Below are 23,127 nucleotides of genomic sequence, written 5' to 3' on the forward strand. Positions count from 1 at the left end.
AGGGCCACAAGGATGATCAGGGGGATGGAGCACCTCTGCTACGAGGACAGGCTGAGGGAGCTGGGGTTGTTCAGCCTGGAGAAGAGGAGGCTCCGGGGAGACCTCATAGCAGCCTTCCAGTACCTGAAGGGAGCCTATAGGAAGGCTGGGGAGAACCTGTTTAGAAAGGGCTGCAGTGACAGGACGAGGGGCAATGGCTTCAAGCTGGAGGGGAACAGATTTAGATTGGAGATTAGGAGAGGGTTCTTTACTGTGAGGGTAGTGGAGCACTGGAACAGGTTGCCCAGGGAGGTGGTTGAGGTCCCATCCCTGGAGATATTCAAAGTGAGGCTCGACGAGGCCCTGGGCAACCTGGTCTAGTTGGGGGTGTCCCTGCTGACTGCGGGGAGGTGGGACTAGATGACCTTTGGAGGTCCCTTCTGGCCTGGGCAATTCTATGATTCTATAAATGCAGACAGCATGGGCAACAAACAGGAGGAGCTGGAAGCTACTGTGCTGCTGGAAAGCTATGACAAGCTGTTCAGAAGGGACAGGCAAGGAAGGAGGGGTGGAGGTGTTGCCCTCTATGTTAAGAAATGGATAGAGAATGAGAAGATGTCCCTAAAGCCCTCCCTGTGGTCAGATGAAGAGAGAGTTGAGAGCTTGTGGGTGAGGATTAAGGGGCAGGCCAATATGAGGGACATTGTTGTGGGTGTTTATTACAGGCCACCTGATCAGGATGGGCAAGCTGATGAGGCCTTTTACAGTCAGCTGAAAGTAGCCTTGGTTCTCATGGGGGACTTCAATCACCCTGAGATCTGCTGGGAAGGCTGCACAGGCCAGGAGGTTCCTCCAGTGTACTGAAGATAATTTCTTGACTCAGGTGGTGGAGGAGCCAACAAGGAGAGAAGCACTACTGGACCTACTTCTGACAAACAAAGAGGCACTGGTGGAGGACATTAAGGTTGGGGGCAGCCTTGGCTGCAGTGACCATGGAAAGATAGAGTTCAGGATTGTGGGTAGTGTGTGCAAAACAACAAGTAGGACTGAAACCTTGGATTTCAGGAGGGCTAACTTTGACCTCTTCAAGAAACTGCTTGGAGAAATGCCATGGGTTAGGGCTCTGGAAGGTCGGGGGGCTCAAGAGGACTGGCTGGTATTCAAATATTGCTCTCTCCAAGCTCAGGATCGGTGCATCCCTAAGAGCAAGAAATCAAGCAAGGGAAGCAGGAGACCTGCGTGGTTGAGCAGGAAGCTCCTGAAAAAGCTCCAGTGGAAGAAGGAAGTTTACAGTGTGTGGAAGAAGGGACTGACCACTTGGGAAGATTACAGGAATGCCATTGGAGTATGCAGGGATGAAACGAGGAAAGCCTTGGAATGAAACCTGGCAAGGGATGTCAAGGTCAACAGGAAGGGGTTTTTCAAGTACATTGGAGGTAAAAGGAGAACTAGACAAAATGTGGCCTCCCTGTTGAATGAGACGGGGTGCCCTGGTGACAGAGGATGCAGAGAAAGCAGAATTGCTGAATGTCTTCTTTGCTTCATTCTTTACTGCTCAGGAGTCCCAGACTTTGGAGGTAACAGAGAAAGTCTGGATGAAGGAAGACTTCCCCTTGGTTGAGGAAGACCAAGTTAGGGAACAGTTAAGTAAACTGGATACCCGCAAGTCCATGGGTCCTCATGGGATGCACCCATGAGTGCTGAGGGAGCTGGCAGAAGTCATTGGTGAGCTACTCTCCATCATCTTTGAAAGGTCCTGGAGAACAGGTGAGGTACCCAAGGACTAGAGGAAAGCCAGTGTCACTCCAGCCTTCAAAAAGGGCAAGAAGGAGGATCTGGGAAACTACAGGCCGGTCAGCCTCACCTCCATCCCTGGAAAGATGATGGAACAGCTCATTCTGGGCATCATCTCAAAGCATACAGAGGAAAAGAAAGCTGTCAGAAGTAGTCAACACGGATTGACCAAGGGGAAGTCATGTCTGACTAACCTGATACCTTCTACGATGGCATGACTGGATGGATAGATGAGGGGAAGGCTGTGGATGTTGTCTATCTTGACTTCAGCAAGGCTTTTGACACCATCTCATAGGTGAGCTTAGGAAGTGTAGGTCAGATGAATGGACAGTGAGGTGGATTGAAAACTGGCTGAAATTGCTCAGTGGGTCATGATTAGGGGCACAAGAGCCTAGTTGGAGGTTGTTAACAAGTGGTGTTCCCCAGGGGTCCATACTGGGTCCAGTCCTCTTCAATGTGTTTGTCAATGACCTGGATGAAGGGATGGAATGTGGCCTCAGCAAGTTTGCTGATGATACACAGCTGGGAGGGGTGGCTGACACACTGGAAGGCTGTGCTGTCATCCAGCGAGACCTGGACAGGCTGGAGAGTTGGGCAGAGAGGAACCTGATGAAGTTCAACAAGGGACAGTGCAGGGTGCTGCACCTGGGGAGGAATAACCCTCTGCACCAGCACAGGTTGGGGGTGACCTGCTGGAGAGCAGCTCTGAGGAAACAGACCTAGGAGTCCTGGTGGACAATAGGATGACCATGAGCCAACAATTTGCCCTTGTGGCCAAGGAGGCCAATGGCATCCTGGGGGGCATCAGGAAGAGTGTGAGCAGCAGGTGGAGGGAGGTCATCCTGCCCCTCTGCTCTGCCCTGGGGAGGCCCCATCTGGAGCACTGGGTCCAGTTCTGGGCTCCCCAGTTCCAGAAGGACAGGGAACTGCTGGAGAGGGGACAGCAGAGGCTACAAAGATGATGAGGGGCCTGGAGCATCTCTTTTACAAGGAGAGGCTGAGGGACTTGGGGCTTTTTAGTCTGGAAAAGAGAAGGCTGAGGGGGGATCTGATCAATGCTTATAAATACTTAAAGGGTGGGTGTCAGGAGGACGGGGCCAGCCTTTTTTTCAGTGGTGCCCAGGGACAAGAGGTAACAGCCACAAACTTGAACATAAGAAGTTCCATCTAAACTTCTTTGCTGTGAGGGTGGCAGAGCCCTGGAAGAGGCTGCCCAGGGAGGTGGTGGAGTCTCCTTCTCTGTTCTCTGGAGACATCTAAAACCTGCCTGGACACGTTCCTGTGGGACCTGCTCTGGCAGGGGGCTGGACTAGATGATCTCCAGAGGTCCCTTCCAACCCCATAACATTCTGTGATTCTGTATGTGCACACACACACCCCCCCATAATTTAGGCCTGTTATTTATTGTGGCTATTCGTTACAGGTTCAGTTACACAAGTATTTTTGCTACTCGTATTAGATGAGCATAACAGTAATATGTAAAAATATCTATGAACATTTGTCAAACAGAAAGAGATATGCAGTACCTGGATGATGCTAGAATTGAAGCATTAAGTCCACCAAAACAAGAAAAGGCTACAGCAATGGGAATTGTCCAGCTGAAGGAATCAAATACCTTGTCAGCAAATGTCTAATGAAAGGGAAAAGAAAAGGAAAGATGAAAACATCTGCAACAAAGCATATGTTAAACAGTGACAACAAAGCTTTCATAATAAGCCTGTATGGAAAAATAGTAATAGAGTAAGGACAATCCACAATGCAGCACAGAGAGCACACAGCTTTTATTTATTTATGGATTCCAAATAAGCACAAACTTCCTTAGCCAAGCACCTGAACTCACATTTTCTGTGCGTAAAAATAACGCACACAGAGGAAAGCAAAATATTTGTGTAATTTTCACACCAATCCTAATATATTTTATTAACCAGCTGAATTACAGAACTCAAGTGTAAAATAGCAACTACAGAGGCTAAAGGACTAAAACATTATTACATATCCGAAAAAGGATTTGTCATCTACTATGCACATACACTAGTTCAGCATTGTGCAGGACTGCTTTTTCTATTACAAAAATTTTATTCACTTTTTTCTATTTTAGTATTTTGAAACACGTCCCCCTTGACCTCCCCTTTAAACTATTGGTCTTCATCATAACATTTATGAGTTAAGAAGTTCAGTCAAAGTGGACCAGCATTCAGAACTGGCCCTTGTTTGTAGCATATAAAGCTATCTAGATTTGACAGTAATCAAATTTTTCCTTTAATTACTCCAGGAACAAGATAACCAAAAGCAGTTCATCTTGATTTGTTTTCTGAATGGTTCTGTTCGTCAAAAAAGCCTAAAATTGACTTAATATAGATTTATTTTTATTTGTGAAATGAGTGACTGATTTTCATGAGACGCTTCCTGGACATAATGTCAATCTTTAAACCATAAAATGCAGAAAAAAAATACTGACATAAACCAAACTTGGCTGGTTAAAGCTTCCTGTTCTTTGTCTGGGTTGACAAAGTGCTTTGTTCAGCACATCATCCAGGTTAAGGTTCAGAACCCAACTCTGCTTAGCTGTAAACCACCATCTAAACCATTCTGCTAAAAAGCAAAATTTATTCCACCCTTTTGTGTAATTTAGTTGAGCCCCAAAGGCAGATGGGATTTCCTGCTGCTAAGGGACAATGCAAAAGCACATAATCAGTTCAACGGGAACCTTGCCAAAAGGTTCAAAGTCAATGCATCAACTGTGTTAGTCACCCTGAGGCTTACTAAAGCACCTCTCTTCCTGAGCTCTTTTAGTTTATACATATTAGTATAGCTTCCCTCAAAATGAAGCTTCAACACAGGGGTGGAAAAGTGCACACACACAGATTCCCACAGAAATTACAAAAACAACACAGGAAAAGTATAGAAGAACTAATCCATGTATGAATTCTGTTTTACACTGAAATCAGAACATCAATTTAGCTGAAGACCATGCCATGAGAAATGTATTCTGTATACCATGGAATACCCATTTTCAGTCAATTGAAACTGAACAAGCAACTAATAATTTAAATTTTTGTATATAAAAGATTTCTGCTGCTCAAGAATAAGTAACTACTAGAACCCACAGTGCTTCTCTCAGATCCTTATTGCATCTAAATGCAGCTCTGAGAAACCTAGTCTCCCACAGCAGAATGCAATTCATAGTGATCCAGCAAATGAATTAAGACAACTCGCAACAAGTAAGAATGAGGACAAGATGAAAATTCTAATAGGCAATTGTTGTAATATTTTAAAAGATGATTTAAACCTGGAATGCTGATTTCCGAAGCCAAACAGCAAGTGAAATTACTATACACCAAACTGAAAACTGCTAAAGGATTTTTTTTTATATATATATACTCAAAGCTAACATACAGAACTCACTCAACAAAATGTTAGAGAATTAAGATGTTTAGTAACGTTGCCTAAAGGGTAAGCATTTAGAAAAGTAATATTAACAGCTAAAGTTAAAGAAGAGAGAGAAAAACACATGAATGTAATCTTATGCTGCAGGATGCAAATCAGCTGTGATTTGGAGAAACTTCTTCCCCCAAAAGGCAGGTTGGCTTTTATTCTTCGCAAGCATTTCCATTTCCTTTTGAAACATCTAATAATGGGCCAGTGTGGAATGCTGGAGGTGGGACTAGCTCAGAAGCCATTTCCACCCTATCATGTATATGCAGCCTTTCTAAGATACGTTACTGTAGTTTCACACATCCTGCAAAACAGCAATCCCTTGTATGAGCAGTAAAAACCACAAAGTGTTAAGGCAAAGCCACGGTATCACTGCCACAAGTTAATACACAGATCAAGAACCTTATAGATTCAATTCTGGACGCAAACTACATGATGTAAAACAACTGTTGATCCACCTCAAAGTCTAAATAATCAATTGCCCTAGACCTGCATGAGTCAGCCCCTTCAAAAGAGAGAATAACCTCATGACAGCCTTTACCAAACACTGTCATTTCCAATGTACTTTCTAATGATGTAGTCAGGAGACCTGAGAGAGCAAAGGGGGAGAGCTTAACTTTTCCTTAAGTGAGGTAAAGCAAAAGAGTATTTTAATTGATTATGATCTAGAAAGTTCAGCTTGGTTTGCCAAGTAAATCTGCCTGCAAACTGATCTTTCAGCAAAACAAAGTTGAAAGCTACCTGAAGTTTGGCTAAACTTTCTAGTGACATTAACTAGCTTAACATGACAAGTACAGACCCACTGGCCATTATGCAGGTGTTTTCTGCCAGGGTTTCACCCTCAGTTCTAACATAAAAATCATCCTCCAAGTTTGTGTATTGCTACTCAGACAATAAACACACTTTTATGCTTCAGAGTACAAATTTATAAATCCTCCAACACTCCCATTTTAATAGATGTCAAGAAATGTGTCTCCAGAGCTGAGCTATACTCTCTTGTGAACAACCACAAACCCAAAGATCTCTACAGTGTTTCTGGCAGAAAGTGTCACTAAAGTGTAAGTAAAAGTGGCCACAATAAGCGTTCAACTGTGGGCACATGTCAGAGGGTTATTTTGTGTAAGAAAGCAGGGCAGGGAAAAGTACAAAATGCAGTCAATTTATCAAGCACATAAACCACGTGCACTGCACCAAAAGGAAAAAAAAAAAAAAAGCAGAAGAGTTAGTGGCTGCTTTCTGCTAAAACTGCAATTGTACCATCATGGATCCTCCACAAATGAGCTAGACCTGGGCTCTGAACTGAGCTCCTGACTGATTCCGCTGTAACTACCACTACTTCTGGGAGTAGTGAAGTGCATTTATAAAAACAAATGAACTGGCAACAGGGGGAAGAATGGAGCATTCGCAAGGGGATGTGGAGGATGACAGAGGAGCCTACCTGGAGGCAGCTATAGCAGAAGCATTTAGTCCACCATAACAGGAGAAAGCCACCACTATGGGGATGGACTTCTTCTCAGGTTTCTTCTGAGAAAGTCTAAAGAGCAAGAAGGATTAAGAGATTAAATTGTCATCTCTGCTATAGTCTGACAAGTCCTGTACTCCAGACTTGAACTACAACTGCTTCTAACAGCTAGGAAACAGAGAATCCAGTGGCTGGTATAGCACTTGCAATTACAGATAAAGTCCTTTTATGCCCTCCCATCCATTGGACAAGTAAGATATACATACATACACGCACACTGTAGAAAAACATGCACCTGGAATTATTCCCCTTAGTTCTGATTTTTTTTTCCAAACCATCAACGGGGAATAATAATGAAAGAAGAAGCCTCCAGCCATGCACTTTTCAGTTGAACTGCCCTCATTTCATCATGGCTTAAATGTTACATTACTCCCAGAAGAATGGTCAAAAACTGAATTACAGCTTTGTTTCAAGACATGAATGACTGATTTAATTACATTTTATTTTTATCTTGGGTTAGTTTGATCTCATGATCATTAGCTGGCAACTTGTGAATGGTTTGCAAGAACACTTTTTTGTCCTTTTAAAGGTCCAAACAACAGTTCTATACAAACAGGTTGAACTAAAAGCAGTGGGAATTGCCCGCTGCCACAAAGAGCTGCCACAACAAAATACACAGGATAGTGCCTCACACCCAGTAGTTCAGGCACACAAACAATTAGAAAAACCCACATTTATGTTACAAATCACAAGATGAGAACCGTTTCATCACACTGAGCCGCACACAGGAAGTGCACTTTAGAGGCACACAAAAAATGTCACACTACACTGAGAGCATACGGAGCTGTGAGCACATGCTGGGCTGGCAAAGCATGGAACAGCATTGATCAGATGGAAAAATGCAAGGAGAATGTAGTCTAACATGAATAAGAAATTTAGACAAAATGATTCCCAAAGATCACAAGATGTTTCTATCAGGAAAGAGGTATCTACAGAGCCTCTTTATATAGCTCATTTCAAGATCCTATCACACATACAAGCTTTTCCAGGCTCTGTTCTATAACATTCTTACCCTGAAAGTCACACAGAGCAGTAAGGAGACTAATATATATATATGTAATCCCACTAGTATCTTGGAAGCACAATTAATTCTGCTTTAACTTTTCTCTTGAGGCAGGGTACAAATATATTCCCACATTACAGGAAGATTTGGCAGTCAGAACTACAGTCTGTTTTCTCAGTTTTTAGCTTCTCAGGCCTTTAAAATGCTAATTCTGAAAGGAAATAAAGAAACTCTGACTTAGGCAATCAGGAAGCCACACATGGAAAAAGCCACTGAGTAGATGAAGTTCTCTTGCACTGCCATAGATTACATTTGTCAAGATACTTAACGACATCTGTTCAGTTTGACCAAATTAGATATAACATCACATATATTAAAGAAAGAAGAGCGTAGAACAACTGAAAAGAGAGTCAGAAATTTGTAGAAGTCCAAAAGAAAGTAACTTAAATGTTCAGGTTTCCTCTAATTCTTGTTTCAACCACCACTCTGTTAATTGATTCTACTCAGACATAATTCTCTCCTTGTATTATTGGCAACGCATTTTCTTGGAAAAAAAGGTACAACTGCAGTGGAAGCATGAAATTCTCTCTTCATCTTTAGGTCATTCAATACAATCTTATGGCAAGAAAAACCAGCACTACTCTACTGCATTAATATACTGCACATCTACTACATGTAACGTGTCTCTTCTGCATGGCCTACATTGCATCCCAAAAAAGAAGAAATCAGGCAAAATCATCCAGGCCTGCGTGGATGAGCAAGGAATTGCTCAACAAACTCAGGACCAAAGAGGAGGCCTATAGAGGGTGGAAGCAGGGAAAGGTAGACTGGGAAGAATACAGAGAAATTGTCCAAGTCACCAGAAACCAGATCAGGCAAGCAAAAGCCCAGGCAGAACTAAACCTAGCCAGGGATGTGAAAGTAAGAAGAACTTCTATAGATATATCAGGGATAAAGGGAAGATGAGGGAAGCTGTGGTCCCCTCTGGAAGGAAACGGGAGACCTAGTCACCCAGGATATGGAGAAGGCTGAGCTACTGAATGACTTTTTTGCCTCAGTCTTCACTGGCAAGGGCCCTAACCACACTGCACAAGTCACAGAAGGCGAGAACAGGGGCTCTGAGAAGGACAAACCGCCCACAGTACAAGAAGATGAGGTTTGAGACCTCTTAAGGAACCTGAAGGTGCGTAAGTCCATGGGACCTGATGAAATCCATCCACGGGTCCTGAGAGAGCTGGCCGATGAAGTTACTAAGCCCCTCTCCATCATATTTGAGAAATCGTGGCAGTCTGGTGAAGTTCCCACTGACTGGAAAAAAGGGAACATAACTCCAATATTCAAAAAAGGAAACAAAGAAGACCCAGGGAACTACAGGTCAGTCAGTCTCACCTCTGTGCCTGATCATGGAGCAGATCCTCCTGAAATCTTTGCTAAGGCACATGGAAAATAAGGAGGTGATTTGAAACAGCCAGCATGGCTTCACCAAAATTTGGTGGCCTTTTACGATACTGCCACAGACTTGGTGGACAAGGGCAGAGCAACAGATGTTGTCTACCTGGACTTGTGCAAAGCATTCGACACTGTCCCACACGACATCCTGGTCTCAAAATTGGAAACTCATGGATTCGATGGATGGACCACTCGGTGGATAAGGAGCTGGCTGGCTGGCCACACCCAAAGGGTGGCAGCCAAGGGCTCAATGTCCAGGTGGTGGCCAGTAAGGAGTGGTGTTCCGCAGGGGTCGGTATTGGGACCAGTACTATTGAACATCTTTGTTGGAGACATGGACAGTGGGATAGAGTGCACCCTCAGCAAGTTTGCTGACGACACCAAGCTCGGTGGGGCAGTTGACACGCTGGAGGGAAGGGATGCCATCCAGAGGGACCTGGACAGGTGGGCTCATGAAAATTGCATGAGGTTCAACCAAGCCAAGTGCAGGGTCCTGCACCTGGGACGTGGCAACCCCAGGCACAAATACAGGTTGGGTGGAGAATGGCTGGAGAGCAGCCCTGAGGAGAAGGACTTGGGAGTGCTCATGGATGAGAAGCTCCCCATGAGCTGGCAATGTGCGCTGGCAGCCCAGAAAGCCAACCGTGTCCTGGGCTGCATCAAGAGAAGTGTGGCCAGCAGGTCCCGGGAGGTGATTCTACCCCTCTGCTCTGTGCTCATGAGACCCCACCTGGAGCACTGTGTCCAGCTCTGGAGTCCTCAACACAGGAAGGACATGGACCTGTTGGAACAGGTCCAGCGGAGGGCCACGAGGATGATCAGAGGGCTGGAGCACCTCTGCTATGGAGACAGGCTGAGAGAATTCGGGTTGTTCAGCCTGGAGAAGAGAAGGCTCCAGGGAGACCTTATAACAACCTATCAATACCTGAAGAGAGCCTACAGAAGAGCTGGAGAGGGACTCTTTGTGAGGAAGTGTAGTGACAGGACAAGGGGCAACGGTTTTAAATTGGAAGAGAAGTGATTTAGATTAGGTATCAGGAAGAAATTTTTTACTATGAGGGTGGTGAGACACTGGAACAGGTTGCCCAGGGAGGTCGTGGATGCCCCATCCCTGGAGGGGTTCAAGGCCAGGCTGGATGGGGCCTTGAGCAACCTGCTCTAGTGGGAGGTGTCCCTGCCCAGGGCAGGGGGGGTTGAACTCTATGATCTTTAAGGTCCCTTCCAACCCAAACCGTTCTGTGGTTCTAAGATTACAGATGCCAGCTCCAACAGTAGAACAGTTTCATTTATGGCTTCATGGAGGTGCTGAAGATATTTCATATAAATCTTCTCAGGTGTTTATCCTGTTCTTAGCATTTTGCATAGCTAGCTGTCGAATAAAATGTTTTCCAAAGTCTCTTACCATTCTCATATTGAAAATATGTAGCACTCAAATTTTCAAGTTCTGGCTCAGCTTTCCAGCTTGGCCTCCCAAAGCAGAGAACTTCTACATAACTGGCAACAGGAGCGCTACATTGGTAGTGAATTACAGCTGACTCCAAGAAAGAAGGCAAATAACTTACTAAATAGCTCTTTTCTAAAAGCAACTACCCATCCCTAATGAAGAATTCTTCCATTAGGAGGTACACAATGTGTAGTTCATCCAAAGGAACCTTAGTGGGAGGTGCCAGTGCAAGCAAAGAAAGGAGTCACGACACTAGCAGCCAAAGACAACCAGAGATTCTTATTCAGAAAAGCAGCCAGTGACTGGCTAAATGAAGGAAGAAGTAATACCCAAAAAGTGTAAGGATAACTTAAGAATTTCTGGCTGAATTCAGTTACAAGAAAGAGACTCATCCTTTGTTAAACTATACACCATAAAAGAATAAAACAGCTAGAATACACAGCCTCCCATACCCCTGGGCTTGTTGAGGGAGGGAGCACGTAGAAGCAAAGCAAGTCCACCCTGGATAAGTACACCAGGGTAAATAGGATTGATCAACGCTGGACTTGCAAGATGCTAGTCAAAGATGCAAATGAAGTCATCATCTTTATCCCCAATCTACCAACAAAACTGTAAAGCTCCAAGAAAGATGACAACTGCTACGCAGGACAACCAGCTGTTTGCTTCAACCAGAAATCATTTTTAGCTTTTCCAAGTAAAAGAAGTAAGCTGCCATGTATCACCTGTTATATGAACTCTATCAAAAAACCCCAGGCATGACCAAACACAGGAAGCAGGTAACACACGATGCACCGGTAGCCAGAATGTTCTTTCTTTTTAGAAGATGGAGCAGCCCCAAAAGTGCTCATGGAGCCAGCTGCCCTCTTCACGAAAAAAAGAAAATAAATACAGTGGCACTCTCAGATGCAAAAAAAATAGTTGCTTAGTGACAGGGGAAGGTAAGATAAAATGTCTGCTTTTATTTATTTTAAGTGTGTTTGTGCTCCAGAATAACTGCTTCATATGCATAAAACTTAACACTAGGGGTTGTGTTGATTTGCATAAGGAGGTATAACAGAAGTAAACTGCGATACTGGGACCGCAATCTTTGAAAAAGGAAGCAATTTTTACATGATCAGCAACCACCAAAAGATCATTTCCAGAACTTCTAAACTAGCTGTTGCTGTATCACTTAAATTACTTCAACAAAAAGAGGTTAAAAAACCCGAGTTTCTTAGCCCCAGCACTGGGACTATACTGCAATGAAGCTGATACTGAAATAAAGGAAGGACATTTTATCACGTGTCTGTATTCAGTGTGTGTCAATACACACATTCTGTATCATCCCTTGGTAAGATTTTTTCACCTCCCAGCCACCAAGAAAAACAGCATGCAAGGTGTTGTGCAAAGATACACTATTACTAGTATTTCTTTTACTGGTAAGTTTCACTCTCCTTTAGAAACTAGAAATAGCTTCCCCCCCACATCTTTCCAGCTCAAAGCCTTTTGACTGAAATGAATAGGAGAAAGCTACACCATTCCTTCCCAAAATAGCAACATGGAAAGATTAAATTTAACTGCTTCTTTACCACAAAAAAGGCTCTAAAATGCAGCAGTATTATTACCATGTTTCTTTAAAAAAAAAATCATTATTGTAATTTTCATCCTACAACTACATAGACAGCAATAAGGAAACTACAGGAATCTGTATCATATATCACATGTAGAATATGTGAGCAGATCAAAGAGGCTCATTCTCATCAGATGAGTTTTTGGATTGGCTTAATTCTCATATCCTTTTATCATTCATCCCCCGACTACAATGCTCCAAGCCTCCTTAAAGATTCCACTGAGAATAAATTTCTCTTCCACCACCCAGAGAAATTTCACAGGGAAATGTATACATATCTGCATTATAGGAGGGTTTGGAAATACAGACCATTACAGTCATTAGCTCCCTTCCCCCCTCCCCCCATGGGTGCATTATTAGTGCTTTATTTTGGACTGCAACTCTCTCAATTATTGCCACTTACTGCTTTTTGGTTCCCATTGTTTAGCATCAGAGCCAAAGGGTGCTTCCCTTTTAGAACAGGCTGAACCAGAAGACGAACTTCAAGAGCACACCTACTGCCCTCCCCGGCTGCAATCCAACCCCGTGTGAGCAGCCAGGCCACAGGACCTCATCAGAGCTCATCCAAAGTAAAATACCCCTATAGTCTGAGTGTCAAGTCCACAGTGTCAACTGTTCCACCCTACAGACATCCTTCCAGAGGTTCACACTACTTGTTAATGTATTAAAGATCATTCCATAAAACTGAGTACTAAATTCCTATCAGCAATGAAAAGGGATCTTTAATGAGTCATGTGTTAAGTATTAAACTTCAGCTGCAATTTCACCGTATCATTCTAAAAGGGATGTAAAAAGTGGCAACCTGAAGACCATTGTTTGCGCGCTTCTTAGACATCTCAGCAAAAATGTCTTTGCAGAGAACATCAGGTAAGCTTTTAAGTGCAAGTATTTGGCAATCCTGAAATCTAGTGAAAATGCACAGCTCTAAACCAAATTAATGACTTTGGAAGTCAAGTTCCATGAAAACTAGCACAAGAAGTAAAACCCCTAGTAACTTTGGAAATCACAAACATATTTTTTCATTAGATTGACTAAGGATTTTATATCATTCTTAAGTCTTCCTTTTTTTCTCCTCCATGTCCAGTGCATCCTATACTAGAGAGGCAAACCCAATCTGTCCATTTCTAAGTATTACAATTTCATGTAAAATTACACAGGATATGTATATACATAAATGTATACACACACAAAAATAAATATATACTCACTTCTGGTCAAGAACAACATCAAAGAAAATTAAATGAGGTGTACATAAAATCATAAAAATGTAGGCCTGGGTTTCACATGTGTAGTAAGGTTCAGGCACCCATCGTCCCTCCTTTACCTGGCCACCCATTGCTGCTGCAGCTCTGTCCTTTGCTGCAACACTGATTGGATGGGCTCACAGTGCATCACCCCCATCCTTCCCCCAGTCTCCCAGGGGGGATCAGTTTTCCTGCTCCCATTCACCAAATGGCTGTATAAACCCCTGCGATGACAAAGGCTGGGAGCAGTAGAGTAGGCACAGAATCCTCTTAGGGGATAGGCTGAATTGGAGAATTTCAATTGCTGTCAAAGGAGTATATTTTCCAAGTTGTCGTTAGAAAAAAACAGTAGTGTATTGCTTTACAGAAGTCAGGACAGACACTGGACTTGTACTGCCTTTTAGTTTTGTCTGGATTAATTAATTCTAGACAAGAATTGAAAATTCCATTATGAATCACCGGAAAGTACTTTATATGGTGAAACACTGGAACAGGTTGGCTGAGGAGGTGGTAAATACCCCATCCCCGGAAACATTCAAGGTCAAGTTGGACGGGTCTCTCAGCTACCCCATCTGGTTGAGTATGTCCCTGCTCATCACAGAGGGATTAGACTAGATGGCCTTTAAAGGTCCCTTCCAACCCAAACCCAAACTATTCTATGATTCTATATGGGATACCATAGCCTACAAGAGAAATAAATATTCCTGGAGATTTTATTTACCCCTTATCATATGCTGATTCAAAATAAAATATTTTCTGTCCTTGTTTTGTTTTGCTTCATTCTGAAGTGTTTTACCAAGTTTTTCACAATATATTTTATGACAACTTTGTCTTTCCATATTCCAGCTAAAAAAAGGCAAAGAATTAAACGTTCATTTACTTTCAATGCATTTTGAAATAAACATCTGCATAATTACATTTGAAATAACAAGTTACAGCTCACATTTACCATAATCTATTTTGAAAGCTTATATTAAATATAAATATTTCTCAAGCTTGAAGGAAAGTCAAGTAAGTGCTTTTGCGGAATCATCTGCCTAAACACCTGAAACAAGTTTGCTGGTTTGCTAAGCCAGTTTCTAATCACAGTAATCCTCTGTGGGAACAGAGTGAATACTTCCTTCATTTTGATGTATTTAAAACCCTCTGCCCATTGTCTAACTACTTAAATTATAGCAGCCAACTGGGAATCTAAAAGGGAGGAAAGCTATTTCTTTCCCTCCAAAAAGAAGATGAAATTTTCCAAGTCTAAAGGATATGGTAACCAGAGGTATCCAATTAATTCACTGGCTACCATGAAAAAAACCCCAAAAAACAAACTGTACTTTTGTTTAATGATTAGCTTTAAGCATACATTTTTGACCAGCTTTTAAGAAACTTATATATTTTAATTGGGTTTAAGCTTCCATCCATATACAGAAATAACAAATTTCAAAATATTAAAAGTTGTTGGAATTAGTACAATATTGGTAAGACGGTGATTTAAGTTATTAGAAAGGAGATACAAAGCTAATCTTTGTCACAGCTGAGCTGCAAACACACCCATTTACCGCTATGCACTGCCCCAATGATTAGCGCAACAGAATACAGCTCAGTGCAACACTGTTCTGCAAACTGCTCCAGCTCGCTAAATACTCCATAAAGGAACAGAGAAGACAATTATGTACTAATAAATCTAATTTATAATCAGCTCAAAGTGCACAAGTATAATCAGCATCTTTGCAAACTTCACTAACAAGATTCATCTGTGCCTGTTTTAACAAATCTGATAATATATTATTATATGTTACTTCATTAACTACTTTTCTATTTAAGATTTAGTTATTCACGATGAGTTGTTCCATCCTCCTGTATTCGCTGAAGTACTGTAATAAACTAGGGATTTTTTTCCTGTTTTGTTCCTCAAAATGAAAAGCATCCCTAGAAGGTGAAAAGTGAATAATACAGCAAAATACCACATGGTCAACTCACCACTGCCACAGCATCACTAGAAAGAACAGCTTGAACATCCAGCACCGTATAGTAAGCTATATTGGTCATAATATAGATAATGGTCACAATGGGCATAGACACTGCAATAGCCAGTGGCAAGTTCCTGTAAGACAAAAAAACACCCAAACCCCAGAACTCAGGAAAAAAATACTTAATGTTATAAAATAACATTAAATAAAATAATTAATGTTATCCATTAATGACAGCATAAACCTATTTATTTGCATTTCGTGCCTTACAGATATAAAGACAGAATAAAGACTTCAGAACAGGTATCTCTGGGAAAGTTTGGTTTCTTTTAAAACTAGAAATTCTAACACAGAATATGGAAGAAAAAAAACCTGTTTTTTTTTTTTTTGCAATAACTTAAAACCTGAATTATGTGTAAAAGGGGATTCTATACAACTGCTCTTCAAGTACCCTAACTTCAGGGTTTCCAGAGCAGTAATAATAGCCTTCAAATGTACCTGCATTAAATTATTTCCTACTGGCCATGTTAATTACTCCAACTAGAACTCAAAGGGGCAGAGCTCTGAGTCACTGCACTTGTTCTCCCTGGGGAACACTGTTCTGCTAGCTTGTAGCTTCTTCGCTGCTTCCAGAGCCAGTGCAGGGAGATGCACTAAACCAAAGCACACCAAACCCCTAATCTCATCTGCACTCACCGCTGCAGAGAACAAACTAACTGGGCTGAGTAACTGCAGAAAGCAGAGATGCAGAGGGCAAATCCAAAATTGCTACACAGATGTGAATCCTGGGATTTGGTGTATCTTACATGTCTAGAAAGGAATACAAAATAGCCTAGAGTAACATGAAAACACTGCAAACCTCGAGACGTAAACAGGCAAAACTTAAAGTTGAGATAAACTCACAGCCCTGAGTCTGCAGCTCCATCGGGAGCAAACCCACAGAGCACAATCAGAAGCAAACTTTTAATTTTAGGCTCTGGCTTTTCTCAGCCTTTTCCTTTCCCCAAAGCTTGCAGGGATATTCAAATGTCTCAAAAGGGAAAGCAGAACTGAGAGTGTTAACTCTCACATTTGTCCAGTTTGAAATAAAACGTGACATGGTGACTTGGATGAATATTTGACATGAACACGTTTTCCAATAACAACAACAGAAAAAAACAACAAAACACCACGAAGTAGAAAAATGAAACACACTTTGGAAGTTTCCTCAAAAATTTCCTGAAGCCCAGAACTCCAGCTGCGTCTGTCTGATGCTGTGGAAGTAGAAAAACAAACACACGCCACAGCACCTCCATATAAATCAGTGAATTAATAACTGGGAGTTCTGACTCTGCTTCCAGATTGCACACTCACAGCAAGGCATCTGTGAACCTCAGTGCTGACAAGAAACAGAATTAGAAACCACTTAGTAATTAATTGAGAAATGTTACATAGCGTAACAAAATCCTGAAATGGCATTTTAAGGACTGCAGCACCCAAGATTAAAGCTGAAGAACTACTTAAATTTTAAAGTTGTGCATTGCAACTTTTGACTGGACAAACATGAGGGCACTATGAATCTAATTAATGTGAAAAATATGTAATTCTTGGAGTAATTTTATAGCAGTCTGGAACATCTCCTTATTCCTAGTAACTATGAATGTAGAAAGCTGAAATTTGAGTTCACTTTACTACAATGGTTACCAAGAACGAAGCTGGTATTAGGCACTGATGCCTATGAATAGCAAATGAATGTAAAGAAATTTTCATCAGCTAAATATCCTGTAAGAAAAATTATTTTTCACAACAATACATCCAATACAGGAGTTACCCAAGTCATAAGAATATATTAACTCTAAAAAGATGAAAATGCATTGCAACAGCACTCAAGAGGGGAACTCTTTCAGTGGAACAAAACAATATGAAGGACCAAATGTCTGATGCAAACACAAAATGTACATCTCTTCTGAACACATAACAAATCTTTGCAAGACAATTTAAGGAAGCACTGTCAACCTGAAATTCAGCCTGACAAAAATAGCTATTTTTAGAGTTAAAATACTTATCTGCTGTTTTATCTTTTGAATAGATTAACTTCCCTGGTTACATAAATGCACAGCACACTTAGGGGGAACAAAACAAACTACAAAAATTCAAAGTCAGTTGGGAGAACTGAAACAAAATCTCTCTTCCATTCTTTATCTTCCAGTTGTAGCAATCTGAGCTGTTGCTTGTAATAGGAAGTAAAAATGGTGAAATGGGATTTTATTTTTATCATAAAAGGCATCTGATTACGACTGAACCAGATTAGTTTAGTCAGTTGCACTTTTTGAGCATAAATTAATGGAAAAGACAACATTCAAGGACCTGGGGGTGTTGGTCGACAGTTGGCTGAACATGAGCCCGCAGTGTGCCCAGGTGGCCAAGAAGGCCAACAGCATCCTGGCCTATGTCAGGAACAGCGCGGCGAGTAGGGCCCGAGAGGGGATTGTCCCCCTGTACTGGGCACTGGTGAGGCCCCCCCTCGAGGGCTGTGTCCAGTTTTGGGCCCCCTACCATAAAAAAGACATTGAGGGGCGTGAGCGGGTCCAGAGAAGGGCGACAAAGATGGTGAGGGGTCTGGAGCACAAGTCTTATGAGGAGAGGCTGAGGGAGCTGGGGTTATTCAGCCTGGAGAAGAGGCGGCTGAGTGGCGACCTTATTGCTCTCTACAACTCCCTGAAAGGAGGGTGTAGAGAGGTGGGGGGCGGTCTCTTTTCTCAAGTCACAGGCGACAGGACAAGAGGAAATGGCCTCAAGTTACGCCAGGGGAGGTTCAGGCTGGATATTAGGAAAAATTTTTTCACTGAAAGGGTTCTCAGGCATTGGAATGGGCTGCCCAGGGAGGGGGTTGAGGCACCATCCCTGGAGGGGTTCAAAAGACAGGTTGATGTAGTGCTGGGAGGTCTGGTTTAGTGATGATGCTCCTTGTTTGTTGTGCGGGTGTCTATTTTTGTCAGTCAGGTTGACGGTTGGACAAGATGATCTTTAAGGTCCCTTCCAACCTAGAAGATTCTGTGATTCTGTGATTCTAAAATATGAAATCAGAATTATTGCACAAACACAGAACAGACTACACTTATGTAACCGTTTCACTGCAATATTAACACCTGTTGTAATTAATAGTAGCAACATCTTGAACTGAAAGCTTATCAAGCACTGAATAAAGCATCCTCCAACAGTCTGACTTATTTATTCTTATATTTTTTTTTCTTTCTTTTTTTTTTTTTTTTAATGTAATTTAAAACTAGTAAACCTTTGTTGCTGGTTGTTCACAGCCTTACCATCTAAGTATAGAGCAGTTCTACTCATTTCTGTATTGACTCAAAACTCATTAGTAAACGACAGCCACAAAATGAGCAACTTGGTAACTATCCAGGCTTAGAAAGCTCAAATCATTTACCTTTCTGGGTTTTTGATCTCTTCTGTTACAAAATTGAGTGTATCCCAACCAGAGTAGGAAAACAAGGCAGAATAGAGTGCAAGGGAAATGTCTCCAATATCAAAAGAAGATCCCTCAAAAGAGTTCTCAAAGTGTGATGAGTGTCCTGTATGTGGAAGAGACACAATGAAGTTCAGGATAATAAAATACAGCATTTCTTTTATTTGGCACACAAACACAAAAAAAAAGCCCTCAGAAACCCTAATTCCTTCAAAGCTGCTTATTAAGCCCTTTTTCCAATTCTACTCTGTGCTTCTGCCATGAGAATAAGCACAGCACTTAAATGACTAAAAATTATGCTCTGTGGACGATTCTATAATTAAACACCTAGTTTGTCTGCAATGGCACAAAAAGGTTCAGGAACATTAAGTTCAGACTAAGCTACAAAAAACTGGCAATGACAGCACTCAGGCTAACATATATATTTATAAAATGTTCCACTCCATCCTTCTGTATCTTTTTAAACTTTCAATCATTTAGTCTATGCAGAAAACAAAGATTACAGTTAATTTTAGATAACTATGAGAAAAGAGAACAAACTCCTAAATTAATGTTTAGATTTTAGCCATTAAAAACAGAAAACTGAGATCAATTAACACAACACAAAATATTATTGTTGCTCGAGATAAAATTTTCTCAAGGTAAGAGAAAATGTGTATGGATTTTTTGGCACCAGTATTTGTGAGAACTTGTGCCACCTTTTGACTTTAAGCAAGTCAAGACAAGCTCACCAATGGCAGTTTCATATATTCAGACTATTTTACACACACACACAGGAACACCATATACAGAAAGGTAAAAACATGCCGTCTATGTTTTGGAACATCCTGAAATATTTGGACTTCATCAAAACTAGCCAGGGCAAATATTTGAGGCCTCTGAAATAACTTCCCTTCTTTCTCTCTTTTTATCCTCACCAGCCATTGCTATTTCCTTGGCACAGACATAGGCAGAGTGACTGCCGAGTTAGAAACAGAGATGGGAGAGAACGTCAAGGAAGTCAGTAGGTGAAGAAGCTCACGATCTACAGAAGAAGGGATGGGCAGATGTGCAAGGGAGTTAACACTCCAGCACGGTGCTCACATACACATTCCATTCACAATAATTACCTTGCTCATGGACTTTCAACAATAACCAGTTAGAGCAAAGGACACAAATTGCCAGATTGCCAGGGAAAGGCCTTTATGGCAGGTTTGAAAGCAGAGGGTTTTTTTTAAGCCAACACACCAACAAATTCTCCTCAAAGAAAGGGCTAAGAACAAAACTGAATTCAGAACTCCTCTAACCTGAAGGCACAATGCCCAACACACACAGATTCAAAAAATTAAATAAATCCAAAACCCCAGCAACTTTCTAATCTCAACAGCTATAATAGAACTCAGGACTCGAGCAAAAATACAGCCGTTGTTCCACAGATCGAGTTACATGTTCTTACAAAACTATTTTTACTTTAGGAGTCACTTTCAGACTTGCATAACATTTATTTTATAAAAAAAATAATCAGTTGATCTCATTGTAAAGTAGTATGTTCCTTACAGAAATTTACAGCTTTCTCCGCTCCCATTGTATTTTGCCAGCTCTGTATTTTCCTGTTTTCATTTCCTTTATTATTCCATACTGCAGGCTGTAAATTGCACAACATTGCTGAGCAATCCCTTACCACCTTCTACCCAGTTCAAAGTCAACTGAGATAAGACAGCTTCTCATGATACAGTATCACGATAATGCCTAACATTGGTGCTTTCAGAGTGGTTATATTATGCTTGTATTGAGGCTTTTGATAACACATACAAAGGTATTTTACAGTCTTTAGACCATTTATTCAGCTTAAATGATAAATACAAACCTTTGCTTTAATTTTATAAGCTTACCCTGGCATATTTTAACAAGTCCGGTTATGATGATGGCAATAAGTGCAGCGACTTTAGCGTAAGTAGATACATCCTGCACCCGTGTTCCCCATCTAACATAGGCACAGTTTATAAATGTTAGAAGACCTAGGGAGAAAAAAACAGAACAAAACAAAAAAAGAAAATATTATTCAAACAATATTCAGTTCAATTCATCTTTCAAAGATTTTAAATTATAGTCTAAATATGAACTTATCTGCTATACTATTACTTAGGTTAACCTAAGCAAAATACATCGGTAGTGAAAACACACTGTTTAAACAAGACAGTAGGAAACACGTTCTAAAGATTCATAATACACACCGTTTCAAAAGATGGAAAGAAAGACCTTCCCATTCTCTGGTCTTATGCCTATTTTCTAAATGTCACTCCTGATCAGCTGCCCTCTGCAATTATCCTGAAGCTAAAGGAATGATTAAATTAAATTATTCACTTACATTTACCAATATTTTCTGACAAATTAAACATTATCTAGAAATTCCTTTAGACAAACATATTAAAATAGTTTGTGAAAAGTTCTTTCCGCTTCCTTGTTAGTCTGAGGATGAGTTCAATATCCATGGAGTATCTGCACTACTGAATATGTTCACAGGCAATTCAATACTCTTTCCCAGTTGTATTAAACTGGATTACTAAGTAAGGTTAGAACAGATCTGGCCAAATAACAAACTTTTTATAGCTAATGCAACGTTAACCTGGATCTTTAAGAACTGGCAGGAAGTAATGAATATTCTGAATGTATTCCTCCCTCTATCCCAAAATAACTGAGTGTCAAACTGATTGCACAAGACTGTAATGGGCCCTGAAGTGAGACTTTCTGATTTCACAGCTGTTTTGGGAACAGCAGCTGACTGAACTTACTCATATGATCAACTTCCCCAATAAACACTTCTAAAGCTGTTGTTGAAATACACTGTTCTCATGGCTCTCAACATTTGCTTTTGCATATATTACTTTTTCCTCAAATGGAGCGCCAGACAGCCTCTTCAGTATTCCTTACTGAACAAAGTACTGATTCAGTGTATATTTTTCTTATTCAGATTATCATAACATTATTGATTCCAATCCGGAAGTTTAAATATTTTCCCCAAATCTCCTGTTTTTTTCTCTAGCTAGTAAAAAAGTGGTTATATTCTACTGTACTTTTTTATCTCCAAACAATTTTCTTGTACTATGTATTTTAAATTTGCATATAAATAAAAACTAAACTTGATTGTTTAAGGAGTAAGGCAGTAGTAAAAAAAAAAAAAAAAAGAAGATGAGATAAATTATTTCCTTCTCCATAATCCAAGAATAATGTGATACTATTAAGATAAAAATGTGCTTAGCACAGTTACGAAGTACAAAAGTAATAATTGCAAAAAGGTAACAAAAGAATGAGCTCAAAAGCACAGCACTCGTACACCAGACAGCCCGGCCAAGTGAAATGCAGAGCCAGATCTCACTGAGCTTGGCAAGACCCCGGGCAAAAAACAGTTGTATCAAATTTCAAGTCAGGAGCTGCAGCTCCCAAAGAGCCCTCTGGAAAGAAAAACAACTCCGCTTGGTCTCAGCTCTTCATTATTAACAATTGGTATTATCCATGGAGTATTTGCTCACAGAGCTTATTTTGGCCATTATTTTTTTGAGCAACTTTCATCAGGAGCAATTATTATTAGCTCATTATTTTAATGAGTTAGTGTTTGGTGTCTATTTCAGATCAGATGCTACTGTCTCTGATATCTTAAAAATAAAAAAAAATTAAAAAGATAATCAAGAATCTGAACTAGCCACATTCCCCCCCCTTCTTTTACCAAAATTATTCTTTCATGTTTTTTTCAACTTAATTATCATTTAGCTACTTAAGTTTCCTAAGAACTGTTTAGTTCTGCAGCACCAGACACCACCCCCATTTCCAAAACGAGTGACAAAGTAGTGCTCTGTAACACTAAGACTGATCTCACACTAGACCTAGTATTGTTATTACTAGTTCAAAGAAAAAAAAAAAAGCCACAATAAAACCCCCCTAAAACATAACAAACCCACCCCTTGTCACATACAATCTGTACCTAACCAATGTTCAGATTTCCACTCCCAGCCAATTAATTAACAAAGTATTAATTGTATCCAGAGATAAAGATTTGACACACATCAGCCCTGCCAGGCCAAGGAGAAGTGTAGGCTTTAACAGGAAGAGCTCAATGAAGTTGGAGAGCAGGAGCAGGGCAGAACAAGCATTTAAACCATAAAATGGACCATTAAAGTAAGTTATTCCACTGACATGAGAGTGACATTGTTGTCAAGTATCTCCACCAAAGAAAAAGGTGCTAAACGCAGC

At 40.9% G+C, this 23,127-nt stretch overlaps 1 protein-coding gene across 3 annotated transcripts in view; it reads right to left on the reverse strand.

The window, feature by feature from the left end:
- The window catches only part of SLC7A6 (solute carrier family 7 (amino acid transporter light chain, y+L system), member 6), a 36,874-nt gene that overhangs the window by 6,111 nt on the left and 7,636 nt on the right, over window positions 1-23,127 (reverse strand). For all 3 annotated transcript variants that reach the window (XM_014942304.1, XM_014942305.1, XM_014942306.1), the window contains 4 exons: window positions 20,772-20,897; window positions 18,862-19,006; window positions 15,451-15,574; window positions 3,300-3,403 (listed from right to left, as the gene is read on the reverse strand). In XM_014942304.1, the coding sequence (XP_014797790.1) occupies window positions 3,300-3,403; window positions 15,451-15,574; window positions 18,862-19,006; window positions 20,772-20,897 (499 nt within the window). The remainder of the gene's footprint in view (window positions 1-3,299; window positions 3,404-15,450; window positions 15,575-18,861; window positions 19,007-20,771; window positions 20,898-23,127) is intronic.

Source organism: Calidris pugnax, unplaced genomic scaffold, assembly GCF_001431845.1.
Source record: "Calidris pugnax isolate Ruff unplaced genomic scaffold, ASM143184v1 scaffold28, whole genome shotgun sequence".
Lineage (NCBI taxonomy): Eukaryota > Metazoa > Chordata > Aves > Charadriiformes > Scolopacidae > Calidris > Calidris pugnax.